The sequence below is a fragment of the Hippoglossus stenolepis genome, chromosome 15 (assembly GCF_022539355.2).
Source record: "Hippoglossus stenolepis isolate QCI-W04-F060 chromosome 15, HSTE1.2, whole genome shotgun sequence".
Lineage (NCBI taxonomy): Eukaryota > Metazoa > Chordata > Actinopteri > Pleuronectiformes > Pleuronectidae > Hippoglossus > Hippoglossus stenolepis.
Genome location: NC_061497.1, coordinates 5,727,535 through 5,750,667, shown reverse-complemented (window position 1 = coordinate 5,750,667; position 23,133 = coordinate 5,727,535). Strand labels below are relative to the sequence as shown.

Sequence of the window (23,133 nt, the reverse complement as noted above, 5' to 3'; positions counted from 1 at the left end):
AAAGAGGATGTCACACCTTGTTAACCCCTATGAGACAATTGTAATATGTAAATATGGGCTACACAAATAAAATTTGATTGATTGATTGATACAGTATCAACGGCAGGAAAGGTGCAGATTGTTACAATTTTGTGTTAAAGATCAATTCCATTCAGTTGCTTCAGGGTCCTGGTTTGGTCACGCTAACATGGTTTGGTTTGGGACCTTAAAAGAAGTGAAGATTTGTTAACGTTATTAGATTTCCACACAATTAAATGGTAAATGGTCTGTATTCATATAGTGCATGTAGTCTTGATCACTCAAAGCAGTACATTCATATAGAACATCTATGTGCAGCACAATCTCTATCATACAAACGGCGCCCCCGTCAGGGGAAATTTGGTGTTCAGTATCTTGCCCAACGACACTTTGCCATGGAGAATGGGGCAGACTGGGATCGAACTTCTGACATTCTGGTTAGTGGACGACCCGCTGTATCTCCTGAGCCTCACTCTGCTGTGGAGCAAATCTGAAAACCGTCCTCCCTAAATTCTACCAACATGTGACATATCCCATGTGGGTCTAATCACTTTTGGATATTGACTGTGTCCAAACTTCATGTGTCCAAACTCACTTAATTCTCACAATATAGTCCACTATATAGGGAGTATGGGTTAGTGAATGAGTGGGTGATTTCGGACACAGCCCATGTTCAACAGCACCAGAAAGAAAGGATATAGGCTCAACTCTGGGATACTGAATTTCACACAAGTCAGGGTCATAGTTTAACTTTTGCCTTGGTTCTAAGGGACCCTATAATATATCTTATGTTATGGTTTTGTACAAAACTGACACAAAAATCTCAAATCAGAGCACCTGTCCTTATTATAACATAAAAAGTTTATGGGAGTATAATTTTGCTAGTTTTTGTTTGACTCTGAACCATGAGTCACATGTAATGAGTCCTGGAGGTCTGCAGACTCCACTTTAAGAGCCATCCATCCATTATTTATGCCATGCAGCCACGGGGAGCGTCACCAAATCCCAGTCCAATTTCAGCAAGAGGCGGGTACACTCTGGACAGGTGGCCAGGTCATCATAGCCGACATATAAAAAGAGAAACCACCATTCACACTCGTGCCTATGGTCAATTTAGGGTCTCCAATTAACCTATACCCCAATCTGAATGTGTTTAGACTGTGGAAGGAAGCTGGAGTACCTGGAGAGAATCCACGCAGACAGGGAGCAAATCCACACAGAAAGACCCTGGTCGAACCGGGATTCAAACCAAGAACCTACTTACTGTTAAGTGACAGTGCTAACCTCTCTAAAAGCTACTGAACCTAATATTCTAAAAAGCTCTATTGATTTTCTTGATACTTGCCCTGGTGTATGGTTCCAGGATAAATGGGAGTTGTAGTCAGACACATTACATAGAGGTAAGGTCAGAAACTGAAGGCAGTAACACACGGCAACGATAAACCAGAGATGTCACAATAATAGATAATAAATGCAGCTGTCAACTGATGTAAACAAACTTTATTTAACAAAAATTGAAGCCATTCAACAGTCACAGTAACTGACGTCTCTTTCCACTGAACATCTGAACTTCTTATGAACTTCTGCTTTGCCAATGAAAACTACATTGAAGCATTGAGAAATAGTTTTAAACATATAACAAGTTTTTAAGCCTATACCACATATACATTCTTTGTGCAGCTGGTGGGTTTTATTGGAATATGATTATGAACAGTCTCAGGGCTGAAGAGGTGGGTCGATTGTTTTGAACATTCCAGGCCCTGCTCTGGCTCCCGGTCTCCTGTGCACTGTGTTTTCTTAAGGGTCACATGTGGTGTACATTGTCCCAAGTGGGTGGCTGTAAGGAGTCATCCGGGGGGGCAGGGGGGTCACCCTGGGTGACAGCGAGGGTGGCCTGCTCTGGGAGGACCCTGGGGTCTGTCAGGATGGCAGTGCTGGTGCTCAGGTGGCGGAGTGAAGTCAGAACCACTAATGAGACATGACAAAGACAACTTTCAGACAATGAGAAAGGACAACACATGGAGCGATGGCAGTATTGGTTTTACATCAGCACTGGACTTACTGGGTCTGAGGGCAAGCAGGGAGCAGTGCTGGTCCAGCCAGGACATAGTGGTTCTACAGAGGTCCTCCACGCTGGCAGTGGACACCATTGAATTATAGGACTCGAACAGCGGCTCGATGATGAAACCAAACTGATGCTGAGTTGAGAAAAGGCTCATCGAAAATGTGAATTCAAGAAAAGTGTTTAATAGTGTTTAAATCTAAATATAAAGCTTATTTCCTCCAAAAAAGAACAAAGCCAAGAATCTCAATATTTTTGGACTTGGTCCTCAATTTTCATTGGTTCTTACTGCAGACATAAATCTCGTAAAAATATAGTTTTATAAAAAAAAAAAGCTTAGTACTTTTCAATATGAGGAAATGGAGAATTAGTTGGGCAATATTTTCCGCTGCGAATTGATACACATTTGGTGCAGTACGTGCAGCAGCAGATTTGTGAATGTGGATTCAATTCAAAATAAACTACAGTGACCACATTCATGGTAATAAAGGAACATGTTCAGTGCAATGATGTGGCTCACTTGATTTTTACCTCAACATTGTTTGTCTATTAGTTATTCAGTATTACACAAAAACTACCAGCTCGATTACCACGGCACTTGGTGGAAGGATGCAGTATGGGTCAGAGAAGAACCCGTTCAATATTTGTGCTGATCCCAAAACAATTTTCACTTTCTTTGACATTGCACTACAGGGTGTTTTTGTTATCTAATAATATAACAAATCCCTCGGGAATGATTAGAGGATACTGATGAAAAAATCTGGCTTATTTATGGAACTGATTTCTATTTGGTTGTATACTTTAATGTGGCCTAATTGTATTGAAGGGAACTGTTGGGCCTTGGCAGGGGTATATGCTCTTCTGATTGATATTCTAGTTTTGTATTGATATCAATATATTGTTGGTTTTGGTCTTTTCATGTGATTTAAAATAAGAAGCTGGTAAATGTTGCTTATCTTGAATCTGAGAGAAAGCATCCTCTTGGAAAACCTTTGTATTTAAATAAGGACACTTTGAAAGCAGATCAAGATAAAAGCACAATCTCCAAAGGAACCATCAGGAAATATCTCAATATTCATGGGGAAGAAACCCCTCGAGGTGTTTTTTTGTGCAACACACAAACATGATAAAATCATTATCTAATCTTCTAATCTTGCCTCCAAGATAAGAGCAGCGGTAATGGATTAGGTGATCATTAAGGTTATGTATTACATTTACATTTAAAAAAATGTATGCAACACACACTTTTGATTTATCTCCCTGACAAGGCCTGGAACAATCATGTGCTTTGTCTGAATTAAAACTTCACTGAAATAATAAAAACCCAAGATTGGATATTTACCATTCAGTATGTACTGGACCAAAGGGTCCATTTCAGAGGATATTTCCCCTGCCAGACTTTAATTTATAAACACTATCTTTCTCAGTATCTGTCCAGATTGGCGAAATACTCAGTGTAATAAGCTCATTTGGATTCTGGGATAAAGGTTTTAGGGAACAAGACGTAATTTGAAATTCCTCCAAAAGTCTGCAGAAGCCAAATGATGCTGTAGCCAAATACAGTACTGAACCATAAGACGCTCACGCAGGAACAGAAGGGCACATTTAGTACACAGCGCTTAATTATAATGCGGAATTTGTTTTATGCAGATTAGGTGAGTTTTTAAAGTCATGTCTGTTTTAATTAACTTGCAGATTTACATTCACAGGGATACGATCCAGAACTTCCAGTTTTGCAGAGTCTGCACCCGGACGTACTCTCTGAACTTCTGCCTCATGTGGTCGAAGCGCTGCCGCGTGATGGGCACGCCGGTGGCCGGTAGCTGCATCTGACACGCACTGTACGGACACGCACACAGTGAGTCAACAGCCCCCACACCACAACAGACAGACACTGTTCAGCATGCATGAAACCAACTTGTCTGTAACACCCCCATACTCCACTGAGTTCTGTCTTTACAAACTGCCATTAAAAAAACAAGGTTACTCTCAACTATAAGACTTTGTGCATACTATGATTGATTTACCATTTACAGATCAAATAAAGGACTACTGAATTTCACTATCACTTTCTTCAGCAGGTTAAATGGCATCAGCTGATCATCAATTTATATCACATGAATATAAAACAATGCTTCTATACGACAGAGTAACAGGGCCACTTGTGGAGAAAAATAAATCTGAGATTTTTAAATTAAAAACTGTAATATTAGGAGAATAAAGTCGTAACTTCAAACTATGTGTCACATTAGATGGAGAATATCAGAAGATCAGCCTGTTGTCTGTGTTAAACAGAGGAATGTGGAGCATCCTGTTAAGTTGTACTTTGGTGTAAGTTTCACATATAACCAATAGCTTTTGTCAAATCAGCATCACATTATCATAAGTATCAGGTCTTTGAAAATAACTGAGTCTATTCTGCAAAAAGAACCAGGAGGAAATTGCCTCTTTTGTGGAGGAGGAAATGTTTGGTAATGGTCACAATGAGTTTTGTGCGAGTACTCCCTGCAGCTTACTTCCACAAATAGTTTTTTACTTTATTCTTGCAATATTACAACTTTTTTCTCAATTGAGACTTTATTTTCATAATATTATTACTTTATTCTCCTGATATTACTGATTATTCTCGAAATCTCAGACTTATTTTTACTCATATGGCCCTAAAACCTGTTCTTTTAAACATAACTTCAACGAAATATTTCTTTTTAGAGAGTGTAAAGTGTTCATCATAACTGCAGAATATCCAACAATCCTCATGGAAATACTTACACTCATATCACGCCACACACACACACACACACACACACACACACACACACACACACACACACACACACACACACACACAGTGAGAAAGAAAGTAGAAGTCAGGCCGAGCTAAAGGTCTCACTTGATGGCAGAGTTGAGGAGCTGGACTTCCTCTCGGAGTTTCTGAGCCTCCTCCTGCAGCTGAGTTCTCTCCTGCTGCATCTTAGTGATGTACTCGCCCGTCTTCTGCAGTGTGGTGGCATTACTGATCTGTGACGGCACACAGAGGATCACCACGTCAGCCATACTGAGCACCACAGTTAGTCACAAATACTAAATAGTCCTGTGGTTACATTCCTAATAATAAGGTTTGTGATCATCTGCATTCATTCAAGTTTTCCAGCTTAATGCCGTCTGGCCTCCACCTCTCAGCACATCCACACATTATCTATGCAGAGGCAAATCTTTTTACAGTACCTTTATGCTTGGCTGAGAGCTGAGTGTTGTCACAAGGTTATGTAAAGTGTCAAATCCCGTTTTGATGTTGAAACGCCTCTTCTGCTCGGCTGAGATGTGAGTTACCCTCCTGGTCTCGGTTTGCTGCAGACAACAAATCTTAGAAATGTGCACTGAGAGTTTCTCTTTGCTTTTCACTTCTCACATATTTAACATTCAACATGGAAAACAGTTCAATGCCTTCACGTTCAGTTAAAGAGCAGACTGAATGAGATAGTCTGTATTACCTTACTTGACTCTTTCTTTCCATGGACCGACTGCGGGGACTCTGGGTTGGAGACTATCTCTAAAGGGTTTGGTGTTGATGTTCTCCCAGGATGTTCTGAAAAATTAACTAAAACAAACATTTTATTAAAATATTTTGTACGTGGATGACTTCTACATTTACATCTTTATACCAAAATCTCTGCTTTGTACTGCTATGTACCTTAAAATCTCAAAAGGACAATAATCGGATTTATATTACATATCATCATCCTTTCGGTCTATACTATGATTGTGGATGCTCTGACTTCTACAGTAATCTTTATTCAACATGACTTTTTTGCTACTTATCCCCTCACAATTGGTGAGAACATAGAGGAACATATATAAATGTGTTGAAAAAAGTTAGCATTGTAACCATTATCTGTATATAAAGATGGACGTCGCGTCTCCACTTTCCTTCCACTATCCTGAAATTAAGATGAAATATCTCGGATATCCCGCCTTCAGAGTCTATACGGTAGTGACCACTAGTCAGAACAATTTTTATCTTCTATTTATCTTTGACGAGCTGAATTTTTATTTCTTGACAAGATGTGAATCCTAAGTGCATTTCGAAAATAAAAGTTGAATGTTTCAGAGCTCTGAGGGCCTCACCAGATAGGCTGCTCCTGTCTGTGCTGTAGAGCTGGACAGGAGACAGTTTCTCATTCTTGGGAATGAGGACGTTGGGGCCGGTATGTGCAGAGCCGTGGGTGAGCAGGGTAGACACCCCCAGGCCCCTGGAGGTGCTGGGTTGAGGACTGCTGTGACCCATGGTGGCGGAGCCGTGGGCGAGCAGGGTAGACACCCCCAGGCCCCTGGAGGTGCTGGGTTGAGGACTGCTGTGACCCATGGTGGCGCTCTCCCCGTGCATAGGCGTCAACACGTACATCCCCGCAGGCCAGCCGGCTCCATGCGGCAGCTGCGCAGCAGCTCCACCAACATGTGCGCTGCTGCTCGACTGCTGAACAACACACAACCTCTACTTAGAATGATTTCCTACACAAACGCCCCTTAGTGGAAGTCAATCAAGCATTTAGGGTTTTAGTTTATACATTTTAAGTTTCTTTAACTTGGAAAATCAATAAGTTTCATGGTAATGTTTAAAAGAACTCTTCAGATACGGTTCATCTTTACATTGATGCACATCTCCATTTATGTTGGACACTGTCTTTTCTCCTGAATGTTTTATTTAATTTAATCTACATGTTTTTTTTTTATTATAAATAAATATTGCAGTTTTGTCAGTCCCCACATTGCAGATACACTACAGATCATTTACACAATAGAGGATGACCCGCCAATAACATAAAATAAAATACAATAAATCTATGGACACTAGGGGATGTATAGCCATTATTATCAAATATACATTTTATTTTGGGCTCAGCTTGACATAAAGCCAGAAGTGTTCCCATGTCTCTTTTGCACCCCATTACTGATTCTACCCAACATGTGTTCATATGACGAAATCTTAATCATTGTATTACTCCATTCTTTTGCCATTGACATCTAGGATTTTTCAAGTTTTCTAATATAAGTCTAGAGGCCGTGATGAGACCAACTTTTAAAACACAGAATTTGCTATTCCTTGTATTAGGTATCATTGATCTGTCTGTGAATTCCCTGTGTTTTGTTTTTTTATGTATGATTTAAATTGAAGCCAAATCAGAGCATAGTGTATCCTAATAAACCTGTTTTTTTGTTTTGATATCCTTTCCATTAGGACCTCGCTGCTTTATGGGTAAAATATTGACAATTTCTAAATAATTAACCCTATATAAGTTTTTTCCTCTTTTTAGTCAAACCTAACATGTAGGCCTCCAGAAATGTCTAAATTCCTTTTTTACCTCTGATAAAAAAAAAACTCAATTAAACTATATTTTACAGCTGTGGTGTCTAAGAACCCAGACAGATAAAATGTGTCATTGTCTGTTTCCTTAAACTTCATTATCATGTCAACATCAATGTTTTTGAGCAATTCTCATAAAATTTGGAAAAGTCAGAAAGTGAAAAAGCTGAAGTTAAAATTAAGTCAAATTGTTAAAGATGACACACAGATCCTAAGCCAAACATTAGAGTTAATAATACAGAGTAATTATAAAATACTGCAGTGTAGCTTCAAACTTATTACTTAGATATGAGAGTGGTATAATAATATATAGTCTTCTTCTTCTTGTTCTTGTTCTTGTTCTTGTTTTCGTTTTATCTTCTTCTTCTTCTTCTTCTTCTTCTTCTTCTTCTTCTTCTTCTTCTTCTTCTTCTTCTTTTTATTATTATTATTATTATTATACAGCATTTACCAATATGTCCAACTAATCCCTCGGGTTGTTCAATTATTCGACATGCTATACCCAGCTACTTACTGTATCAACACAATGTGACAGTCTTACCGTGGAGCTGGGCGATGATGACCTCTGACCTTTGGCTGTCACCACCAATGGTTGCCCTGAAAACCCAATACCAATACTTTTTTTTCCTCACAAAATTGTTTTTTCCACTATTGTTTCTTACTAATAACTGATGTTAATGAAAGAATGGTGGAGAGAGCTGACTTACGTTCCTGGGTGCCGCAGAGCAGTTCAGCCAGGCAGCTAGGGGGTTTGGGGGCAATGAACTGGGGGCCAGACGGAGCAGCAGAGGGACTAACTGTCCTCGCTCTCCCCGTCTTTTTCTTGTGCTTTCCCCTGACCCCAGGGACGGCCACCTGCTTTGGGACCGAGAAGCAGTGGTCTGGGGCGACAGAGGGCAGCGTCACCTGGATCGGGTCAGACATGTTGGCAGGGTAACCGAGAGAGTGGCAGGGATACTGATTCTACCCAACATGTGTTCATATGACAAAATCTTAATCATTGTATTACTCCGTTCTTTTGCCATTGACATCTAGGATTTTTCAAGTTTTCTAATATAAGTCTAGAGGCCGTGAGACCAACTTTTAAAACACAGAATTTGCTATTCCTTGTATTAGGTATCATTGATCTGTCTGTGAATTCCCTGTGTTTTGTTTTTTTATGTATGATTTAAATTGAAGCCAAATCAGAGCATAGTGTATCCTAATAAACCTGTTTTTTTGTTTTGATATCCTTTCCATTAGGACCTCGCTGCTTTATGGGTAAAATATTGACAATTTCTAAATAATTAACCCTATATAAGTTTTTTCCTCTTTTTAGTCAAACCTAACATGTAGGCCTCCAGAAATGTCTAAATCCTTTTTTACCTCTGATAAAAAAAAACTCAATTAAACTATATTTTACAGCTGTGGTGTCTAAGAACGCAGACAGATAAAATGTGTCATTGTCTGTTTCCTTAAACTTCATTATCATGTCAACATCAATGTTTTTGAGGAATTCTCATAAAATTTGGAAAAGTCAGAAAGTGAAAAAGCTGAAGTTAAAATTAAGTCAAATTGTTAAAGATGACCCACAGATCCTAAGCCGAACATTAGAGTTAATAATACAGAGTAATTATAAAATACTGCAGTGCACTTATTACTTAGATACGAGAGTGGTATAATAATATATACTCTTCTTGTTCTTGTTCTTTTTCTTGTTCTTTTTCTTCTTCTTCTTCTTCTTCTTCTTCTTCTTCTTCTTCTTCTTCTTCTTCTTCTTCTTCTTCTTCTTCTTCTTCTTCTTTTTTGTATTTTTATTATTATTATTATACAGCATTTACCAATATGTCCAACTAATCCCTCGGGTTGTTCAATTATTTGACGCGGACATGCTATACCCAGCTACTTACTGTATCAACACAATGTGACAGTCTTACCGTGGAGCTGGGCGATGATGACCTCTGACCTTTGGCTGTCACCAGCAATGGTTGCCCTGAAAACCCAATACCAATACTTTTTTTCGACTATTGTTTCTTACTAATAACTGATGTTAATGAAAGAATGGTGGAGAGAGCTGACTTACGTTCCTGGGTGCCGCAGAGCAGTTCAGCCAGGCAGCTAGGGGGTTTGGGGGCAATGAACTGGGAGCCAGACGGAGCGACAGAGGGACTATCTGTCCTCGCTCCCCCCGTCTTTTTCTTGTGCTTTCCCCTGACCCCAGGGACGGCCACCTGCTTTGGGACTGAGAAGCAGTGGGCTGGGACGACAGAGGGCAGCGTCACCTGGATCGGGTCAGACATGTTGGCAGGGTAACCGAGAGAGTGGCAGGGAGTCTGGGCGTATGTGAAGCCGTGACCCTGCTGCACAAAGCCCTGGGCCCCCATGGTAGAGGCGGTGTGGGTGATGACACTGGAGGTCACACTGGTCGTCGGGTAGTGGGATGGTTGGTGCAAAAAAGGAATACTTGCAGTGGCCGGCTGCTGGATGCTGGTGTTGAAGGCTATAGTAGCAGGTGCATCGGGGTACAACTGGTGTCCATATGACATGGCTTGTGATCCCATGCTGGACGTGTGGTATTCGCTGCAGTCCTGGCCTGGCCTTGTCTGTTCTGGCTGAGTATTGGATGAGGACAGCTGAGGCAAACTGTCAGAAGACAGATTGGGCTGGAAGAGACAAGATTCAGTCTTTACTGTGTGTGAAATACGCGCACAGCAAGATGTCTCAAGAGCAGGTGAAGTTGTTCACAGCAACCGAACCTGGGCGAGCTGGCTGTCCATAAGCAGCTGAGGAGCTGTTACTACAGGGGAGGGAACCGGAGCGAACGCTGTGCTGGATGAGCTCTGGAAATAACCGCAGTCAGCAAAACCAGTCTGCTCCATGGGCTGGTCCGTGCAGTTCATAAAGATATCTGAGGCAAACACACACACTGTTAATCACAAATTCTGAACACTAACCCTGATGCGAGGAGACAAATGATAAAAATATAGAAAAAGAAGAGTCTTGGTGAATTTGAGCCAACGCAATAAATTATTCCATCAATCATTAAATGTTAATTTAGTACATTTAGAAGAAGGTAATTTTACTATGGGTTGGTTAAATCATATATAATCTATTCTCCAGCAGTATCTGTCCATCCATCTTTATATGCAGTCTATGGTATAGTGGTAATTATCCCAAACTCATAAAAAATGGTAAATTGTCACAAACTAAAATATTTTTCCTTTAATTTATTATCAGTTGATAAGAAAAGCGGGAAAAAAGCTGTGTATTTTTTCTAAACCACGAGTCTAGATTATATTTTTCTCTTCTATTTATCTTTGACAAGCTGAATGTTTATTTCTTGACAAGATGTGAATCCTAAGTGCAATTAGAAAATAAAACTTGAATGTTCTGAGGGCCAAATAAGCTGCTCCTGTCTGTGGAGCTAGACAGGAGACAGTTTCTCAGTCGTACACTCTCACTACAAACATTGGATGTGTAAATCAGCTCTAAAATCAACCAAATGCTGTCAACTCCACCGAGGAGGTTATGTTTTCATTTTGTTTGTCTGTTTGTGAATTTGTCAGCAGGATTACGCAAAAACCACTCAACCACTTTCCATGTAGTGTTTTGGAGGGGCATGACCCAAGGGAGGACTCCTTGAATGTCGGTGTGGATCTGGCTCAGAGGCGGATACAGGACTTTTTTTTCACTTTCGATTTCCAACATTTTTGGCAGTGACACACACGCACGCACACACACACACACACACACACTGTATTACAACAGTGGGTGGCAGGATCTATGTGTGTCTCACAAAAATTGACGAGTAGCCAGAGGGCTGTTGGATTGCTTCACTGACAGTAACACAACACAGCCAACGTGCCTCTGAGCAAGGACCTAAACCCCAGCCTGCCTCCTCTGTCCTGTATAAAGCTCCTCTGCTGACTTTGTCTTGCTGCAGGCGCGCTGTTAGGTCTCCAGAGTTGAGCGGCCCGAGGCTACGTAAAAAAACATTTCCTGCCTCTCACACTCTGGAGGACATATTAACAAGTATTAACTTATAAAAGGATTCAGGAGTCAGCCAGTAGAGAATTAATTATCTTGCATTAAAATAAAACAGATTTTATTATGTGTTTACTTTACCAAGACCTTTACATAACCCTGCACTTATTCATTTGGGTGGTAGTGGATCCCTCTTACACGAAAGGATGACAGACATGCAGAAAATACACTTTAAAAGTCAACTGACCGCCTGCTGAGCTCTTCTTCTTTTTATGCTTTAATAACTTTTGAATGTGTGTGATTTTCACTGTGACCCGCACCCTGATCTATGGAGTACAGCGTTTTCGTTCACACAAATACTGTAAAGGGACAAATAAAGCAGAATCGAAACCTTCACACAATTAAAGACGAGCTCTTAAAACAGAGGTTAGCATCATCATTTTTGTTGCAGTGTGCATCATTTTCTATTCTCTTTTAAAGAAAAAGAAATTCTCAGCACTGACTGAGGTGCACGTATATCAAACTGTGATTAAATGATTAACTACGCAGGACAAAGATGAGCAGCTCGATGGATGAGATACCACTGGAAGACAGACAGAGACAGACAGACAGACAGACAGACAGACAGACAGACAGACAGACAGACAGAGACTACCTGGTATATCCATGAATTCATCCAGGTCGGGCTGCAGTGGACTCAGCCCTGGCTGGATAATATCAGCATTGCTGGTGTAGTCTGAAGAGGAAGGACAACGAGATAGAAACATTTTTGTTTGAGTACATCTGTCAATGTGTCACTAATTTGCTTTCTTGCAGAGAGGAAGACGAAAAGATCATGATCGATCTCTAAAATCTGTTCTTAGAATCCACAGTGACAAGAAAAAGTCTGTGAAGCCTTCCTCACTCTAGTCGGGGGTTAAGGGCAGAGGATGTCGCACCTTGTTAAACCCTATGAGGCAAATTGTGATTTGGGAATATAGCCTATAAGAATGAAATTTGATTGATTGATTGATTTAGAATAACCAGTTTTCCTACATTAACTGGTCGTTGTGACGTAGCCTCCATTAAACTTTCACCGGGCTGGTGAAATATTAGGTGAACTCTTGGATTTATTAACCGGTGGAATGTTTTCTGTAGCTGCCGATCAGACCTGAACAATGTGAATTTACTCCCACAGACATGCTTCAGCTCAGACATATTCTTGAGGGGACTAGGGTAAACTCTTGAGGTCATGCCGTAGCATCTCTATTGGGCTATGGTCTGGGCCCTGACTGGGCCACTTCAACGGGATGAATTTTCTGTTCTACGTCAGTGTTCAGGGTTATTTTCCTGCTGCATCACCACCTTCCACTGGTCATCAGCTGGTGAACAGTCTCCCTGACATGAAGATAAGTAAATATGATACACAGATACATTTACACATCAGCACCTCAGTCATGGTGTTTCCCTTCACTGTACTTCATGTTGGGATAAGTGAAGTGAATGCTCAAACTAAGGCCACATAATCTCATTTATTTAATCCATTCAAAAAGAGTAAAAATAAAAGGTTGCTGTGTTGCTTATGGGCTGTAATTTGTTGCCTATTTGCTCAGCTGGGCACAGTGGCTTCAAGCAGTACGGTATTATTATGTGCTTTAGTTGAAATTGATGATGATAAAATGACATTGTTTACTATTGGACACAGCAAAGCGATTCCCCTGTGTCCTAATGCTAGACTCCACTAAACTGTCCTGGCTTTGATCTTACATTGAATGAACAGTTATGTATATGCGTGTGGAAAGAAAACATATTTATATATATATAAATAAAAAAATGAATATATATAGAAACATGTAAAAAAAACTCCTTTAAATACGCAGCAACCACATTTATCACTAAGATGTTTCAGGGCTGTATGATAGTGATTTAATCAGATTTGATTGGGAAAAACTCCGCTGGCAGCATAAGAATCAATCACAGAATTGTAATTCAAAAATACTAAATCCTGAATTGATGTCTGCAGTATATTTTTTGAAAAGAATACTTTTTAGGAGCTTTAAAACATTAAGTATGACCAAAAATTGGATATTCTCACCTCATTATATTACATTATATATCACATACATACAGTATATGTGGAGCTGATCTATCCTTGACACTATAAGTGAGACTGGGGGCAGAGTCACAGTGTGTGCCTACTTACTGTCGTGCTGGTCGCTGGCCCAGGAGCCCGGCTTTTGCGTCATGGTGAACAGGGTGTCGGAGATGTCGGACAGAAGGCAGTCCAGGTCAAACATGTGGGCCTCCACCGGAGCTGCCTCAGGCTCCTGGTGCATCTGATTGTTCCATTTCTCCAGCTTGGACTGGCACATCTGATCCTGCAGCACATCAGCCAAGGAGAACACTTCCATAAGTCAATGCCTGATCCATCCATTAGAGGGCGACCTGCGACATATAGGTCTGCGAAGGCCTGAATGCAGATTAGTGCATTGATGGCATTTAGCCCCACCTGAATACATCCAGCACTAATAGTGAAAACTAAAATGTAATAACACAAACTGAATGGATCCAGTTACTAAAATACAAATATCAAAGCAGCAAGCACTCCAGTTGAATCCACATACTAAATTACACACATTGGATCTGTATATCCATTATCACATCCATCCAGCCAACCAGCAATTAAGTCCAAGAGCCGGTTCTCCTCTTTAAACCCAGTTAACACAACTCACAGAGAAAGAAGCTCTTGGCTCAGGCTTTTCCCTCTGTTTTGGAAATGTGAGGCTACATTTATAGGGAAGCCCAGACTGAGCCGGAAACAGTTTTGATTACGTCTTAAAACACGACATATCCCCGCTGGTAATTTATTTATTCACCCCTTGATTTGTTTTCTTTGCGGGAGAATATAAGTGAAAACCAGCAGAAATGAGGTAAGATTGCCGTGTGCATATATGCATGTTTTTGTGTGTCTCTGCGTGTAAATACAGCGCATGATGAAAAAGCACTTTTGACATATTGTTCAAAAACACTAGCACCTCACAGATTCTCATTATGTTTCCTTTGTCAATTTCATTATTTTGATGTCTCACCGTTTCAATAAGACCAGCAGGCTTTTGTCCCTGACCTAATTTTGGCGGCACTTTCACGTTCACGTGCGGCGACCGGGACGACTTGGAGCCCCTCACAAAACAAATTGCTGTTGCCTTGGTGAAGAAAAAAACAAACTGCTCATGCATATGAGCGACTCCAAATTTCTCACTTCCGATTGGGATTATTTGAAATAATACATGGGAAGGGAGTTATGTAGGATGCATTTCAAATGTTGACTCTGTGAATTATCCATGTAAAATTCCAATAAACAGAAGTTGAAAAAAAAAAAAAATGGGTGACATGAGATCAACAAATATTCAAAAATTATATTATATTGACATAAAAATATGTAGGCAGATATGAGATTTTGATGCTAAAACACGCTTTAGTCTCAATCCGTCCAGATTCTCAAATTGGGTCCGTGGCCCACTGCCAGGGGTCCATGAAAAGTTTCCAGACATGGCAAAAATATTTTTAATATGTTAATTTCTATTAATTAATTACCTTTTCTGAGACATCTCGTTATCTTGTGTTGTTCTTTCACATAACTAACTAGAAACGAAAAAAACCAATAGGCTATGTCAAATTATTCCAAGGGACATACATGAAAAATTGAGAGCCTCTGCTCTGGATTGCTGTTATACAGTAATCTGCTCCAGACAGCAAATGTCTTCAGCTTCAAGATCCAGAAAATATGAGAAAGTGGATACAGGAGGGTGCTTTCAACACAAGTACAACAATATAAAACACATACACAAACAGTGTTACACAACAAACATACAACACAAATACACATATACACACTGATCGCTCAGCCTCTCCCACAGACTTCCCCTCAGATGTAAGAAAAATGAAGGACAATTAAAGATATCTGAGAATGAACTAAAACAAGTGAAATAGCTTTCCAGGTTCAAAGTGATTCATATATGAAACAACTTTGGTCAGTTGTATAAACGAGGACCAAAACTGCCAACTTCCAAACCATCAGGACGAGCACAACTACTTTCCTTTAACTCGCATAGTGTATATCATGGGAAATCATTTTTCGAAAGGAAAATAAACCATTAGAAGATGTTGAGTTTGAGGAATCAGAATTGAAACAAAGACAGTTAAGAAATGCTGACTAAAGCATGGGCACAAGTTACGCATATGAAATAATCTTATGGTTAATTTGTATCGGTTTTCAAATATTTGATTCGTTTTATTGAGAATACAGTTCAGTTGTATCCAGAATTGTCTAGGGTTATAAAAATCCTGCAAAAAAACGTACTCTATAGTATTTGGATTTTGCATTCTTTGTTCTGGTCTTACATACATTCCTCAATCAAAAGGATCTTCAGATGAGCGATGTTTGGTCTGTGTGTTTGAAGAGGCTAAGATGTGAACTGAAACAGGGTAAGTGTCTACCATTGACTCTTATACTCTTATTCCCAGTGGCATGTTTATCACTTACTGCACTAAATTAGAATAAGAGACATTCCGTCAGCAACAAAAAGAATTAACTGAAATCCTCAGATTAATAGTAATCATATATTGAATAAAACAATTTAAATTTACATTCTACTGTCTCAGTCTAATATTTTTCAGAGGAATAGTGGAATTTAAGTTTTCCCGACACTAAATATAACAGAGGGATCAGTTACAAAAATCAGATTGAATTCTCCCTTCAGGTCTCCAGTCGAACAGAGATGAGGACAGATGATCTGATCTGGCTGCTTCATTGATTCTCTATGTGAGGTTTACGGTAACAGCACATTAGTGGGAGTCAATCAAGCCAGTTACTGTTGATGTCACCCAAAACATTCACTTCATCAAGCCTCTTAAACGAATCAATAGTTTGCAATTCATCATTCTGGAGGAGAGGGAGGCCTATAAATATTACCATATGTTTGTTATCACAAAGAATGATGCAAATGAAAAGATCTTCAAAATTAACTGGGTCTACCACATGTGCAGACCAGATCTGCAGCCACCCATCTCCTCCAGGCGCCCTGTCAGCACCACACAGAACATTACGTCATGATAAAGTGGAACTGAGGCTCTGAGGGAATCACTTTTTTAAGCGATGTTCCTAAGTTTAAGATGAGCATGTTTCTGAATCAAAAAAGTGAAGGCAAAAGGTCCGAAAAGTAAAGTGGGTCGGGGGAGACACCTACCAAATACATAATCCATTACAACTACACAAACAGACAGGACTAACAGAGAGGAAATGACCAAAACTTAACTTAAAAACAAGGCCAACCAATTGACCCTTAACCCCACAGGCCAAATCCACTCTGAGCTTTGTCTCCTTCAATTTAGAGAATGAACATAAAGGCACATTCAGGGGACTGATCTTTATGAGACATTCGGTGCAGCTTGATGGTTTTTAAGGGGACTGGCGGAGGAATGTGCTCTATTGAGTGGCATTCCAGTTCAGTCTGATTCACTGTGGTGTACTGGCCAGTCGACCGACCAACCTACATTGGTATCTATAGAGGCGTAGCCTGGCTACAAATCAATAGTGATACCCAATCACTATCAAAGTACAAACTTCTGATTGGTTGTACAGTCCACTCCCCATGTTGAAGCACAGCGTTCCTGCTACAGCCTTTATTTATAACCTGGTTCAGGAACCTGGGAGGACTTTGTTTCCCTCTTAAAATGATTGACTGAGTTTTGATATTAGGACCGGCAGTGTAGTAGTAGTCTATAATAGTCTGTAAAAGATGTGATCGCCAAAAGCTGTTGAGATGTGAGATGAGGTTGATAAAGCTATTGTCCCTGCGTAAATCAGAACGTAAAAGATTTTATGAAAACAACACACTAACTTTATTTAGCCAATTCAATTTCAAATGAGGCTTTGAGAGCCGCAAACTGTTCTAAAGTACAGTTATGACATAAACAAGCAATACAATAAACTGATAGTGCAGGTGTTGTTTTTACAGCCACTGCAAATGATCTGTTCAGTCAAACGCGAGATAACACTTTGGGAACACGGAACATAAAAGCAGCTCCGTGAATCTTTGACCTGTCAGATATGTGCTGACATGTGTCTTTTCAACAGCAACAATTTGATCTGCAGACACACAGACACGCACACCACTGCAGTGCTCTTAACTGGGACCTCAGTTCAAATGTGAGCATCCAGTGACACAGAGAACGTATTGGTGAAAGGTGAAAGAGTAGTAATAGTGGGACATGGGCTGTGATTCCCGAGGGCCCATCTCAGGCTCTGTGAGTATACGATCATGAATGAAGTGCTTCCCCACAGTCCCTCCCCTCACTTTGCTTTTCTCCTATTTTTCCCTTTGCTCTTTTGTTTGTTTTTCGCCTCCGTGACGTCACACACGGGCCCACCGCTGAACTAGGTCAGATTTGATGACATTAAATTCTGTAGCTATTTCACCTGAATACAGATGAAGCCTGAGGGTCTGTGAGAGGTATTGTCGCTGCAGGAAATCAAAATGCATCAGTTGCCTACAAATGTTTTTTGCATGTTTCTGTTTCTATTTAGTTGTATATTTTCCTCTCTAGTTAATCAGGGGAGGCTAATAGCTGTTTGTAGAACTTTGATGATCATGAACACATCGAACAATGCCAGCAGGTCACCAGCTCTCACACACACACACACACACACACACACACACACACACACACACACACACACACACACACACACACACACACACACACACACACACACACACACACACACACACACACACACACACACACACACACACACACACACAGGAGGCTGGGCCAATTAGCCAATTTCAGCCTTCAAGGATCAAAATCAATGTTTCTCTTCATTAGTGATTTTTCATATGATAATAGTGATAAAGCTGGACTGGTCTGTTGCCATACCTCTTGCAGCATTGACAGAATATCATCCTTCTTTTTCTCAAGCTGCAAAGAAAAAGCAAGAGAAACTGTTTAATTGATGAGAAAACTCACAAAGCAAAGAGCTGTGGTAGCAGACATGCTAACAACACAGTGCCACTGGGACTGATGATGTCATTATTTTCACAAACTAAAGTACAAAATAATTCTAATACGCTTAATGATGGTGTTGGAAATGTCATGGTCATTTGGAGTTCATCCTGTTGGGAACATGTTTGCGCCCCAATATGTGCGGCATTTCACAGCAATCAATCCAAAGTGACCGTGGCGCAGAGAGCTCAACGCAATGCAACTTCAGAAAACACATGCAAATAAACACAACGCACGCACTACATCATCAAGTTGACAACACACGTGCTACAAATAGAAAGCGCACAGCAAAATAAGTGTTTCCAGGGGACGCTAAAAAGGGATGAAAATGGCCTGGACCCACTTGTTGCCATTATTTGAGCCAATTCCAGTAATCGGACGAAATACACTTAATTGAGAAACGGACTAACTTCATGTTAGGTAGCTGTTAGGTATCAGATCAACAACGCCACAGTAAAGACAATACATGTTGATCTAAAAAAGACACAAGGTTAGCCTGTTTCTTAATTAATTCAGCGTTAGGGTTTTTTCTCTATGTGTACGTGCAGTGTATTTGCATGTGTGTCCTTAAGTTGTAATGCGTTGAGCTCTCAGGGCCACCATACAAGAGTTGTTGAGACATTACACCACAAATACCAATCATTAGTGTATATTACCTGGGAACCAAGATTGTCTTTGCGGTTGTTTTGCTAATCCATCTAGTTAATTTGGAAATACTTGTTAGGGTAAGTGAAACTTTTGATATTTTACAGGAAAAATCCATCCCTACAGTCAGAGGACTTCATCCTCTATGTCTATATAAGTACAAAATGTTAAAATGTCAATCCAATCCACTGAGCTGCGAGCATACAGCTCAAAATAAAACAGTTGTGTTTTTTAATAAAACGAGTTTCTCACCCTCTTCTTATAGTAAATCCTCCACTTATGATACTCCCTGATCACAACCTCAATCCTTCTCTTCCAGTAGCTGCCCTCCAACACAATCGTCTGTTGATGTGAAGCAGAAATACAAAAATCACACGTGTCCAGGGTCATTAGCTTAAAATATAAACATTTAACCTCAGCAACATACATTTGAAATAATTTGCATTCATAATTTAATTAAAAAAAAGAACCCAGCTTATACTTCATCAAACAAGACGGATTAAAGAATTCCTTAAACACAGTGGACTCACTTGAGGCTTTCGATGGGCATCGCCCTCAGTGCCCTCCAGGGGGGTGACGAAGCCACACACTGAGCTCTTCTTCCTCTCCCCGTCTAAAGATACATAGCAACAAAATCAACAGGATTGTAGCTGCTGCACAGGGAAAAATAATTTAGATTTACTATTAAAAAAGGGGATTCCTTAGTTTGTGTGGGTTTTTAAATTATTCCAATTTCTGTTGCTTTTTGTGTAACGTCATTGTCCATCATGAGGAAGGTGAAGAGTGGCGGCCTCACACTGAATGTACCAGCCTCTCCAGATGGCATTGTTAATACGAATTTTATCCCTCCACAGCAGCCGCAGACCCTTAAAAGACTTCCACTTCGGCGAGACGATCTTACCACTGCAACAGAGGGAAAGAAGACTTTGAAGAATATAATCCTAAAAATGAGGATGTTGATGATTTGTTTGTGGAAAGTATTATTTTCTCTCCATGATTATTGGCACAGACAAGTGACAAAATACTCTTTGGAGGAAAAATGACACAGTGGAAAAAACTCAGTGGCCACATCTGTTAGAAACCTGTCCTGATCTTGACTAATCGTGTTCCATCAGCTTGTTCACCAGTGCACTGCAGACGTCTTGCACTTTTTTCCAGTGTCCCTCATCCCGCTGAGTGCTGAGAGGAGGCCCCATAATGTGAGGTGCTTGGGAAGTTGCTAGGAAGCCAGAGGGAGTCATTTTCAACATGCTTTTAATGGAGAAACGTCGCTGTCAGGATGAGAACTCATTAACACCAGTCCAGTTGATGACAAATAACTGCACTAGACCTGTTCCACATTATAGGTCCTTAATGTAACAGTCCTTAAGGGGAATGTGGTCTGATTTTACTGGAAACCATCTTTCTTCAGGCATTATTGTGCAACTGTCATGAAACTACTGACACAAAGTGGCTTGTAAGAAAAATATCTGCTCTGGGTCAGTCATTTGTATCTGTAACTGAAAGACGCTTTTAAAGAGTAAGAGCAGGAGCCTTCTTTGCAAGTGTGCATGTGTGCTCCAGATATGTGGTCACAAAACAAGAGATTCAAACCTGGTGTATTCTTATGTCATACACCATTTTTAAAAGTCAAAATACAACCTGGCATTTTTCATCTTTCCAATTACATTGTTTATATGTAATAATGTGAAATAAGCACAATGTTAAGTCAAAGCAAAAGGCTAACTAAAATAAATGTAAGGCATCATAGGATCTTCTCTGCTTTCCCTCAGTGACACTGTAGTCTGCCCGGGGCTGCCAACTAGTATCAAAGTCCAGTTTTCACTGAAGATTTTCCAAGCTGTTGCACAACAGGCTGCAAAAACCTCTCTTTTCCAACACATCCACTCAATGGTCTGAAACTTAACATTTTACTTCACAGTTTTAAAATGCATGTGCAGAGAAATAAATCCTGGTACAGTTTGAGGAGGAGCTCTCTGTGTCTGTGGCTCTTGAAAACACATCTAGAGAGGAGATCACAACACAGGGAAAGATCATATTCTTATCAATAATACCCTGCTGGGTTATTTTTCAAAATAAGTTGCTGCAAACAAGAAACAGCGGTCATGTGGTCCGTCGTTTGTGAAAACCTGGTCACGCCAGCCGCAGCTTGAAAATGAATGCCCTCTAAACAAGGTGTTGCGATGAAGGTGCTTGGAGCGCAGAAAACAAACAAAGGGTCTAACTGTCATCTCACTCTTGTTCATGGTGACCACTACTGTCAGTAAGTCAAGTTTCAGAAGACTTTACTGCAGAATTTTAGAGAAAATTAAAGGGAAAGTCAGCTCAGTTTTCTATAATGGGACTCATAAATTTGCTATTTTTAAATATTATTTTTAAGAAATCTTATGTTTTGACAAATAATTGTCCCCTTTCTCCTGTTCAGGATGACCAACACTATCTGTATGCCAAGTTTCAGAAGATTTTACTGCAGACATTTTTTAGAAAATTAAAGGGAAATCAACTCAATTTACATTATGGTATTCATAAATTGCTCAAATTAAATATCATTAAAACATCCTTTTAAAAAAGTCCTTAAAAGGTGACAAAGAACCTCCACCACACTCTTGTTCATGGTGACCAGCTGTCTGTATGTCAGTATGTAAGTAATTGTACTGTAGAAATGTTAAGAAAACTTTAGGGAAAATACCATCAATTTTCATTAAGGAATTCATAACTTGCCATCACCATAAACAAGAGTGAGGTGAAAATGCCATTATGACATTTTTCTTAAATATATTTACAATATTCCATTTCATTATACTTGTTAATGTGTTGCAAGTAAAATCGATTTAACTTTTTTATCAAACGTTCACAATAAGTGACATTAAACCTTGTTTTTGGTCTTTTTTCCAGCACCTGTACCGTAACACCTGGACCAGAAGCGCAGACGAAGGCCCACATGACCGCGGTGAAACGAGGAGACCTGAACACGTTCACTAAAGAACTAAAAGTAATGGCTGCAGTTCCAGATGAAGAAGCGGCTAAACTGAGCTCAACGCACGCTTTCACGTGGTTCCAGAGAAGACAGCAGGGACCCACCTGTAGGCCAGGGACATGCACTCAAACAGGCGGGTCAGAGTGGGGTCGATGCTCAGGCTGCCGGAGCTCAGGGGCCCGTAGCGGTAGGTCTGACACCACGTCCTGTTCACCGTGTCGAAGTCGTACCTCAGCGACTCCCCGCTTTCCCTCCTGCGCCGCTCGGAGTCGCTGTGCGGCGACGACACCATGAAGTGTCCGCTGTGGATGACCTGGACGCGGTTGGAGGAGCGGCTGGGGGAGCAGGTGGACGGCCCCGCTTCGGCCGCCTGAGCCGCCGGGGCCCCCTCCGGCTCCAAGTCCAACTCCCATGGGTGCCGGAGCTGGCTCTGCCCTTTACCCGCCATGGTGCGTCGTTCTTTCAGCGTGCACTTCTCCTGCAGTCTGTGAACTTTCTCCTCAGATGACTCCCCCCCCCCTCCTCCTCCTCCTCCTCCTCCTGCTCCCCCCGCCCCCCCCTGATTTCTCATGATGTTCCAGTGTCCCCGCTCACATCTGTCAGCTGAGACACATCTGTCCACCTCAGCAGCTGCACACCTCTGAGCACTACTGTTACAACAGCGGAGCGTTATGTCAACTTCCTGAGGATGCTAATCATTAATAGACCAATACTGATGCGGTCATTTCAAAATATAATAATGATACATTCAGACTCTACTACAGGGTCATTTCAGATTGGACCCATCATTTACAATGAAATATTCTAATAGCATTTTCATATTTTACAGTAATTTTAGACTGTTCCTACTTATTCTAAATTCCCTTAAGGATCAATAAAGTTCCATCTCTCTCTCTCTCTATGATTGCAGGGGGGGAAACACCACTTAGAATGAGAGTGTTACCATCCTGTAAAAAGGAGATGATAAGTTCAAGTTCAAGTTCAAGAAGTTGGTAAATTGCTATCTTTCCCTGATCAAGGCCTGAATGACTTAAAGTCATTGGAATCTTTTCACTGTTGACA

At 40.6% G+C, this 23,133-nt stretch overlaps 1 protein-coding gene across 4 annotated transcripts; it reads right to left on the bottom strand.

Annotated features, from left to right (window-relative positions):
- Nucleotides 1-1,503: 1,503 nt before the first annotated feature.
- On the bottom strand, nt 1,504-22,563 carry LOC118122176 (carbohydrate-responsive element-binding protein). Of its 4 annotated transcripts, XM_035178726.2 has the most exons (19): nt 22,176-22,563; nt 19,891-19,997; nt 19,625-19,707; nt 19,347-19,436; nt 18,324-18,365; nt 13,588-13,762; nt 12,061-12,141; nt 10,178-10,329; nt 9,505-10,084; nt 9,359-9,414; nt 8,150-8,348; nt 7,984-8,039; nt 6,206-6,554; nt 5,572-5,678; nt 5,306-5,428; nt 4,971-5,098; nt 3,796-3,919; nt 2,081-2,210; nt 1,504-1,986 (listed from the first exon to the last, which is right to left on the bottom strand). In XM_035178726.2, exons 1-19 carry the CDS (start codon nt 22,517-22,519, stop codon nt 1,823-1,825), a joined length of 3,090 nt encoding a protein of 1,029 aa, XP_035034617.2. In that variant the 5' UTR covers nt 22,520-22,563; the 3' UTR covers nt 1,504-1,822. The 4 variants fall into 4 exon arrangements, with proteins under 4 accessions (XP_035034617.2, XP_035034621.2, XP_035034622.2 ...); XM_035178730.2 differs by lacking the exons at nt 7,984-8,039; nt 8,150-8,348; XM_035178731.2 differs by lacking the exons at nt 7,984-8,039; nt 8,150-8,348 and having other exon boundaries at nt 6,206-6,551.
- Between the last annotated feature and the right edge of the window lie 570 nt (nt 22,564-23,133).

Coding starts and splice junctions, on each gene's coding strand:
- LOC118122176 (XM_035178726.2), bottom strand. CDS start 22,519: ATGGCGGGTAAAGGGCAGAGCCAGCTCCGGCACCCATGGGAGTTGGAC. Junction 8,040..8,149: donor GCTCTGCGGCACCCAGGAAC/GTAAGTCAGCTC, acceptor TTGGGTTTTCAG/GGCAACCATTGGTGGTGACA. Junction 5,429..5,571: donor GAAAGAAAGAGTCAAGTAAG/GTAATACAGACT, acceptor TGTTGTCTGCAG/CAAACCGAGACCAGGAGGGT.